This window comes from Haliotis cracherodii, unplaced genomic scaffold (genome assembly GCF_022045235.1).
Source record: "Haliotis cracherodii isolate W230 unplaced genomic scaffold, xgHalCrac1.p SCAF_7, whole genome shotgun sequence".
Lineage (NCBI taxonomy): Eukaryota > Metazoa > Mollusca > Gastropoda > Lepetellida > Haliotidae > Haliotis > Haliotis cracherodii.
The window spans coordinates 3,143,559-3,153,587 of NW_027266330.1; the positions used below are offsets into that span (position 1 = coordinate 3,143,559).

The 10,029-nt window shown below is 38.2% G+C and overlaps 1 protein-coding gene across 2 annotated transcripts in view; it reads right to left on the bottom strand.

The window, feature by feature from the left end:
* The window catches only part of LOC139447275 (ankyrin repeat domain-containing protein 2-like), a 405,959-nt gene extending 397,266 nt beyond the window's left edge, over positions 1–8,693 (bottom strand). The window contains exons 1-3 of one of the 2 annotated variants that reach the window (XM_071228568.1): positions 8,609–8,693; positions 7,271–7,663; positions 2,553–2,924 (exon numbers count right to left, since the gene is read on the bottom strand). In XM_071228568.1, the coding sequence (XP_071084669.1) occupies positions 2,553–2,924; positions 7,271–7,663; positions 8,609–8,660 (817 nt within the window). In that variant the 5' untranslated portion in view covers positions 8,661–8,693. The remainder of the gene's footprint in view (positions 1–2,552; positions 2,925–7,270; positions 7,664–8,608) is intronic. The other variant, XM_071228569.1, reaches the window with a different exon arrangement.
* Between the last annotated feature and the right edge of the window lie 1,336 nt (positions 8,694–10,029).

The window sequence follows — 10,029 nt, forward strand, 5'->3', positions numbered from 1 at the left end:
ATGGCAGTTAACATCGCAGAGATGTACGCCCAAGGTACACATTCAACATCACCTCCACAGCAAGAACAGGGTAAGGTGATTCTACCATAAGTGGCAATATTGACACATGCTGTTATCACAAGTAATACTCAGCAGCATAAAAAAAATACTCAGCGGCAAAGTTTGCATGATATAAATTTATAAATAAATTGTGTAAAAAAAACCATCTGATGTCATCTTAATCAGTTAGAAATAGTCTTAGAATGTGTTCTGCTGTAGGCTTGTTATTTTAAAGTTTGCTAATATAGATTGATTTTATACTCACTACCAACGACACTCCAAGGTTGATACCTAACAAATTTTATACTGTACACCTTTCGAAAGTGCATTGTCTTATAAAATAAAATAAGAATGTGTTTTACAACAATGAACAATGAACTAATAACATTCATAAAGAGAAGCAGAATCACCATGAAAGAAATGAGTTCAAAAATATACCCTAATGGTGTTGGTGTAGTGTTTGAAGACTGAAGTGAAGTGAAATGTTTTTAGTTCATAAAAAAACCCAAGAGAATAGCATGTTTTCGTCAGTGGCAACATTTTGCCATTTTCTGTAGAAGGACCCCAATGTGAGATTATGTGTTCACTGGAGATGCCTCATCAATACATGCACAGAAACAGATTTGACTCCATCGGTAAAAGGTTCCAAAGTGCAAATTGATTGATGTAATAATACATTATAGCTTGTTGAATGTTTATTTGGCTATTAAAGCCTTTTAAACACGATGCAAACCTTTTCGTGTATTATAGATCTTAAAATTCTCTTGAAGTGTCTTACAAATGGGGGGCGGTCGGGTAGCCTAGTGGTTAAAGCGTTCGCTCGTCACGCCGAAGACCCGGGTTCGATTCCCAACATGGGTACAATGTGTGAAGCCCATTTCTGGTGTCCCCCGCCGTGATATTGCTGGAATATTGCTAAAAGCGGCGTAAAACCATACTCACTCACTCACTCTTACAAATGGCGTAGGACCGGGGCTAATCAATTTTACTGCTAGGGTAAAAAGCATTGGATAGTTGGAGAATACCACCGAGTCATTTGTGATATTAAAGTATCTGACACATAGGGTAAGACCTAAAACTTGGCATAGAATAACAGTAAATACAATTGAAACGGTAAATCATCATGTCTAGTGATGTGTTATAGCAACGTCCATATTTTCATAGACCAAGTGTGTTATCTCCTGCTAGTTCACCTGAAGCGGTACGATGTTGCGTTTGACTGCTCACAATACATGGAATAGCATTGTTTACGAACCTTGAACCCAAGGATGACGTGTGCGCATAATAATCAGGAGTGCATTCAAGAACTGCTCCCCTTCCAGACGTCTTAAAATGATCTACACTTTGATAACATTCTGTCAGGACATCAACTGTCATCACCTGCTGATCGCCACTTTGATTTGTAGCCCTTGGAAACCCCACAATATTTAGCTGTTTTAAGCCTCGAGAGTACACCCTGTGATTTGATTGGTCATCATTTTCCATTTCTTTCTTTCGGGAAATATTGTGCATGTTAACTAGTTAGGTGAGTGAGTGAGTTGGAATTAACACTGCTTTTAACAATATTCCAGTTACATCACGGCGTGTCAGCTTAATGTGGGAGGAAAGCCCGAACTGATGCAGGTCTCAGACGTTTAACACTTGGGTGAAACCCACGAGCACGGGTATGGGGCTGACAAACCTAGAAACATAATCGGGGCGAACCGGGATTCGAACCCACAATCATAGGTTTCTGGCGTGCCCAAGGGACGCAACTCTGCAAAGCGATTCGCGTCGCCTTAGACGACTGGGCCACCCGTGCCCCCGTAAACTAGTTAGGGATTGATTGGTTCACATGCATATTGCGATCTGTAGCGTTAGTTAGTTTGTTTGTTTGTTTAGCGCCGCACTCAGCAATATTCCAGCTATATGACGGTGGTCTGTAAATTATCGAGTCTGGACCAGACAGTCCAGTGATTGACATCATGAGAATCGATCCAGGCAATTGGGATACCATGACAAGCATCAACCAAGTCAACGTCTCAGTAATAGGGTTTTGATAATAGTGATGGTATTCGTTATGACTATTGCTTTAATATTCAATAGAATTATCACAGTTGTGTAAAATTCTATTGTTCCGCCCTTTACTTATATTCAAAATGTATACAATAACGAGAAATGCATTATTTATTATTTTTGTTTTACTTCAACATTTGTGCATCCTATAATTTAAGCTTCTTCATGGATTCTTTTCTTATTGGTGGTGCAGTTGCTATACCGATCGGAGGGGTGCAGTGCAAAGTTTGAATTCGATAAGTGGATTTTCTGAGAAAATATTGCCCATTTCATGTTTTGAATTTAGAAGTATGTTTGAGTCAAAGTCGGGGGTATTTGATAGATCACATTTTGTCCTGTTATTTACATATTACAGTGTAAAGACATTTATGTAGGAGAAAGCCTTGTCACTGTGTCACTTGTACCTAATCCATTTGTTTTTTCGCTATAAATATGTTAAAAGCAAAATTAGAAGTTACCTCTTTTCTTTTCTTTGATTTCTTTATAACCGAACGTGACCTTGATGGCGTGGACACGGGGATCCGTTTCTTGAATACATTTTAGGATGGTGTCCTTGACCTTGACGTGATCCCTCATCATCTCCAGAGCAGCCTCCTGGGACTCATGCCTATATTCAAATATGAGGCTTCCTCGTCGCACACGTTTCAGTATACAACGGTATTTATCTTGGAACAAAATCTTTAACCTGGTAAACATGTTGCCTGATGATGACAGGTCGATCTCAAATGCATCATGATCAAATGTGCAAGTCCAATCTGTTTCTGCTACGTATCCGTCACATTTATCAGGCGCCGAATACAGTACCGACCCGGCTTTGATGCTCCCTTCATCTACAAAGAGAAACATAAAAAAATATCATTCAGTTCCTAAAGCATTCACTGCAACTTAAAAGGACAGTGACATTGACATCGACATCGACATTTTCTATCCCAAGGCTGAGGAGTTTTTTTCCGATATTTACTCTTAATTATTATATTTCATTTCGATGATGATATTTTGTTTGTAAATCGTCAAAACATATCACATCAGAATCATTTTGAGAAGTATAGTTTGTTGAAGATAATATTCTTTGTTTTACAGCTTTTTTTTGCAGCGCCCCGTTTCACAAAACGATCTAAGCGCTAAGATGATTGTAATTCTCATACTCTAACATAGGCTTACGATTTTCATAAGGTTGCTTTGAAGAATAGGGCCTTGGTCCAACCCACTCTATTTGCAAGTTAATATAAGACTTTGACCGCTAGGTTTCAGTCCTAAAACTGGTGCTTAAGATTAGTTTCTGGTTTGGATGATAATAGCAACGAACACGAGAGCTGGCTCACCCACAATTCATTAAAACACGTGTTGTTACGTCACGACCTGCAATCACATAACCAAAACCGCTCCCCTCCTAATAAACTTCTCCAATTACTCTCAACTACAATTTCTTATTTGGCCTTCCGTTTGGTGAATTCCGTGATTTCAGAAGTTCAGAAGCTCAATTACCTGACTGGTAATTACCTTCTTCTGATACTTTTGATGCTATTCTAGAACGCAGCTGCAATAGTGAAATATTGGTACCATGAAGTGGATATGTTGCTGTTGTACAGCAGGGATTATGATAGATGTTATCTTTTGAGAATGTTGGTGGGTATACCACACCTTCGTCTTCATAAACACCACAAACTGTGCTATATCTGTTCAAATACACCACATTTTGAAATGTGTCAACAAGATCAAATGTTCTTGTTTAATACCAAGTAAACTAGGACTTGTATTTCTCGGGCTCAGTGGTGTCTTTGTGTTGATGAACTGGAGCACCAAGATTTCACACTTTGAAGACAGACACTTTGAGATACAGTAAACTATGTTTAAATAAACACGCTTATAACGTACTATAACGTACGTATTAGTGGTCCTTTTGAGTTCGTTATTACTGTAGTTTACCGTAGTTTTTTTCATACCTGGTCCTACAAATTTCATGCTGACTAGAGCTTTCAAAGAGGCAGGTACATACTGTTTATGGCAGTCAGAAGGAAATGTTCTTCTGAAAGCTTGTTTCAACCTTAAATCACGTCTGTGGATAAGTGTTGCTCGTTAAGTTAGCCTTAATGATTCAGAATAAAAAGGCATGTTTCAGTTCTGGTCCAATATTTTTATCACATTCCAAGTTCAGTTACCGAATTTTACCAAGTTCATGCAGTCCAATATATTCCCCAGATCTGCCTTACGGAATACAGATCTTGCTTCAAATGAATGAATTTTAGTACCAAAAGATTATACATTCAGTAAAGCATTACTTGGAATTGTTTTGAAGCCATATTTGATTGAAATGATTGCAGTGATCAAATGATACTGATATTGTGGACAAACATTTGACATTTTTTGAACATTAAGTCATTTTGGTGGCCATCTTGGAATTTTCTTCGCCACCAGTGGGCGCTGCATATTAGATTTGAATTATATACAACATTGACTCAATTAATTTTATATTAATGACTAAAATTGACAAAATAATGATGATGTATTGAATATAACTTGACGTCATAAGAGATTTTAACCATTTTTGCGGCCATCTTGGATTTTCTACCACCAGGTGGCGCTGCTGAGGTGGATCCATATCCAGAAATGTTTGGAATGTTTCAATGTATAAGTGTGCCAAGTTTGGTGCTTTTAACCCAAAGTGCACAATTATGACTAAAATCCAGCCTTAACCGCCCCACTAATAGTACTCTCACCTTGCAAGGTGATACTCATGTTGGCAGCATTACTTTTTACTCACATTTTGCTATGTTTCCCAGACCAGTTCCCTCAGAAAACCATATTAGTACGTTAAATAATAAAAATAATTCCTTATAGATATTTAAATTACTAATATAATGTCATGCTTATAAGATTGCCACATCCACTTGATCCTACGAAGACAGCATTTAACAGAAGTGCACACTGAATTGTCTCAGAATCCGTTTGTGCTGGCAGTACTAGTACTTGTGATGGTGGTGCTGCGCTAGTGACACACAGCTATTTGTTAATTGCTGCTGCTGAATGTTCTGCATGAACATGTCGTACCAGGTCGTAAGGCAAGACATACTGCTCGGAAAATTTGGGATCAAACATACATGTTGACACATCGGTTGAATATAAACTGAACTCAAAAACATTTTGTAGATTTGTTTCTGGAATCCGACTATTAAATTTTGCTGGATAACCCATCCACTTGCCAAAAGTTCATTAATGCCAGCTTGTCTCCTCTTCAATATTTTCAATTCAAGCCACATGATATCCTTGTCTTTATAAGCTCTACTCATTTGATTTCCACTGAATTAGTCTTGAACAGGTTGGGCAGACAAATTTTGATCAGTTGATAGACAGCTAGACCATCACGGCACCATGCCAGATCTTAACACAACTAGATAATGATAGGTCTGCTTGTATGTGAACCATCTGTCCATATTGGTTTGCAGGGTACGAATCACCCTCTCAGCATGAGAAGCTTTGGTTTTATTCTTTGACACATGATAAGTGATACCCTTACTTTATAAATGTGATTTCACGATCTCATTATCAAATGTTCTGCCTTTGTCAGTATCAGTTTTGGCAAGCATCAGTATCAGTACCTTGACAACCGCTCCATGTTATACTTCATGGTGAATACATTGATAGCTGCACGGAGGTTCTTGACACAGTCTTTGTCCAAAAACAATATTTGTTACGTCTGCCAAATCCACATCCCGACGCGCAATTAAGCATGCAGCCTCGCCTTTGTTCCACTAAAACTTATACCCGAAATGCTTTTGACGCGAAGTGCCATCTTGTGAAGCAGCCACTTCCTGGAGTGAAGTAACTCCTTTTTGACACTGGGATATTGTGTTTATGGATCAGGAAAGGGTGTTTACAATTTAAGTAATCAGTGTTCCAACCCGCCAGCTGGCATGCTGGTAGCATAACAGTACTGATAACACTTTATCAAACATGTTTTATTCAGGGTCCACTACGCTATAGCATACCTGTGATTATTATTTGTCTGTGAAAACCTAAATTAACACACGTCGAGTATCACTTGCCAAATATAAACAGACACAACTGTTCACAAAGATGACTGACGGGAACCTTTCTCCCCTCCAGCCATTGGTAAACTAGAAAATATTTAGGTCTATGGAGTAGAGATTATGGTAATGTAACAAAAAATGGATTCTCCCAACTATATCTTAGGGGCAGCAATAGTCCCGTTCAGAACAATATTAGAATTTCCCAATTATAGCACCATGCCCCGTAATATTAATATTTGTACAGCGACGTTAACCACACCGCGACTCTCATTGACCAATCAGAACATTCTAACCAAATAAGTAATGTCCAACGTCAAAATCGTCGTAATCTTCAGTGGATCATTGTTAGAACGGTAAAAAAAACATATGCATAGCTATTATATATACGGAATATGAAGCTTAATATTATAATTTGACCCGTGAAGATTCCGGGGTAGAATAGGTCTTCAGCAACCCATGCTTGCTATAAAAGGTGACTATGCTGGTCGTAAAAGGTGACTAAAGGGATCGGGTGGTCAGGCTCGCTGACTTGATTGATACATGTCATCGATCCCAAATGCGTGGATCTATGCTAAGGATATCAATCACTGGATTGTCTGGTCCTGACTCGATTATTTAGGGACGGCCGTCATATAGCTGGAATATTGCTGAGTGCGGCGTTAAGCAACAAACCAAACCAAAAAAAATAAAATTATGATTTAAGCAAATCGCCACCCTTCTTCAAAGATTACATGTACCATGTCTTACTGACATACAGTAAATACTTCTTGACTTTACTTCTGACATGACTTGATCATGTGTCAAAAGTACTTTTAAGAAGTATCAAAACATATAGTTGTTTGCTGTTTGGATGAGGGTATTCAACTTCCTCTTGCTGGATAAAAATCTGTTTTTGAATAAGTATTCATCCTTATAATTTCATTTAAAATTGTATTCTGTGATGTGTTCCTGTGTAAGCTGTGTGCTTTGTTAAAATGCATTAGCGGACCAATTGAAGACAAGTGGATTAGGTGTTTCTATACTATCACTTATTACATGTTATTGTTTTAATAGTTTGTAGCCATGTAGATAAAATACATTTGATTATTTTTGAAACAATGATAGAATTGATCTTTGCACCTGTTATATCGCAATGTTACATATAGTACCTGTTCTCGTGTTGTCCTGCTCTGTTGATCCATTCTGATCTCCACCCGTGACCCTCAACTTAATGTCTTCCACCTTTGCATCAATGTCTTGAGTGAATTGTAAAAATGTTGCCTGAACGTCTGTGAACCTAGCGGCCATCTGAACCGCATGGTCAAGAGTGTCATGTCGAAATGCAAACATCAGGCGCCGATTTCTGTTTAGCGTACTTGTAAGAGTGACATCAAGGCAGTCATAAAACGACTGATGTAATTTTCTTATCCTGTACATTTCTTTGTGAATTTGGAGGTCAAGTGTTGGAGGTACTACGTCACAGTACCATTTTGTGGTGTGAGTCCACGTGGGGTTGTCTTCATTTTTTATTTCAAATTCCACTTCATCTGTATCCAGGGTAACTGTAGGACAAGAGTAAATGTTGTATGAATGAATAACAATCTTCATGACGCCTGTCGTTTTGGTTGATGGTAGTAATGTGTGAATAAGTAGAACCTGAACGAATAACTAACCATAACTAACTAAATGCTGATCTTATATATAAGTATACATTTTTGTCGAAGTGAGTTCATACATTACATATTCGTGTTATAAACAAAGATACATTTTCACTTAATAGCTCTAAGTATACTCATCTTATAAACTCTTAAAAGTAGGGGATCATGAAATATAAATGTTAATACCAAAAATTAGAACAAAGATATGAGTGGACGACAGACATCCTGTGCATGAACGTTAATGTCTGTAAACAGAACAACAAAGCCCATTCGAAGCGCTACGTTATGTTAGCTTTCTTAATGATTCTGCTTTTCATACAGTTGTGATTTATTCATTGTTTGTTTGTATGTCAATGAACTCGTGATGCTGCGTCGGCAACACGCGGAGCATTCAAGGCTATTGGAATGCTTGAAACTGGCAGAAGGCAGGATGCGATGGTCATTAAGTTCACTGTTTCACAGTCTGTGATTAGCATAAAATCACAAAACAGGTAGGACTATGTGTGTTCATGAATTCACGCCAGTCGATGTAAATAAGTATTTCCTGTACATGGTATTGATAGGAAAACACGAAATCTGACGCATGATAAAGTGGCATATTCTTTCTTATCCTATACTGTGTCCTTTAGACGTGCCAACATTCGCCGATCGTTAGTTTCGTTCGAACTTCTAGAGGTACAAGTCGATGACCTGCATCACTTTTGATTTCACTATGTTCACTCTCACTTTAAAATCATTGAATAGTTGTTCAAAGCAGCATTTAGCTGTTGTATGTCTCACACACTCACCTATCTATATGCATTTCTTGCTACTACACGCCAGGGCAAATTCAAACATCATCAAACTTACCCTCAAATATGATTTTGGAATTTGGTTGTGAGCAACTTGCTGATTCAGCCATCTCTTTCTCTGTTGCTTCCTTCTGGACGCAAGTACCTCAAATCATAGAATTACACAAAACGCCGCTGATGTCCACGCCGAAATTGTCACAAATAAGAACGGGGAATTTAACGCCATTCAAATAGGGTACAAATGAAGCCAGCACAAGATTACTTCATGTGATCACTGTGTCGATATAGTCAAATTGCAACCGCACCCAAGCGAGTCTGCAACACAACTGGTCCTTTTGTGTAGGAACTAAGGCCAGGTGGTGGCGTGTTTGTCGTTGACAACTGCTGTTATGTACCAACAGCAAACATAGCCTGGTGTGGTCTGTAGTTTGTATGCAACAACGGGACTGGTACATTGCCAAACTTGTTCATGAATGTCTCTTGTATTGAAATAAGAATGAGATAAATAAGAGCTTATCGTAGTTCATATGTTCTCATACTTTTAAAATTTAAGCAAGATCCCGAAACATTAGAGTATATATCAAAATAGTAGAAACTGTATCATTAATATATGATTATGATATGTTATGAGATATGATACCTATCCAATCTTCAGTTCAAAAGCAAAACAATGGTACATTCATAGTGAGCATGCTGTTTTTTTTCAGGTTTATAGGCACCTTGCCAGATGTGTTCATGGTGTAGGTTACAAACACAAACGCTACTTTAAGGAATAACACAAAGAATGAAGCTGAAGAACAACGAGTAACCTACCACGTCGTCGTGGCTCAACGCCATGATATCAACAGCCTCCGATCACTGTTATTGTGTGCAATGACTCTATCAATGTGGACTGTGACTCAAGTTGAATTATTCGGGGTATTTTTGCAGGACATCAGCCTGTTGACCAAACGAATGCGCACAAAGTCCCAATGCTGTATCTTTTGATTCTAAATCCGCTTAACTATTTTTGTTGTACGGATTAAATTTAGTGGGGCCATCTGGTGAGAGAACATACCACTCCAACTACAAACTACTACTACTACTACTACTACTACTACTACTACTACTACTACTACAGCTAAAACAGCATACTACTATTACTACAAACAACAACCACGGCATGCACTACAAAAGAAAGTAGTAATCAACAACCATGGCACCCACAACAACTACTAATACCACTACAGCATAAAACTGCTACTAGTTAATATCTGGAACAACGACTACACCTGCCTCAACTACTGTAGCTACCTTGCCACTGCTGCATATAAAGAGTCAACTTGTCACCTCAGAATGGTTTATGCAATATCGTACACAGTCAGCATTCGTTATAATCAGAAGGTTTCTTGTCATATTCAATTATATACCAACAGAAATCAACGTGCGAAATCAAATACAAGTAGTCAGGGTTTTACTTTTATCCGCTATTACGTACCT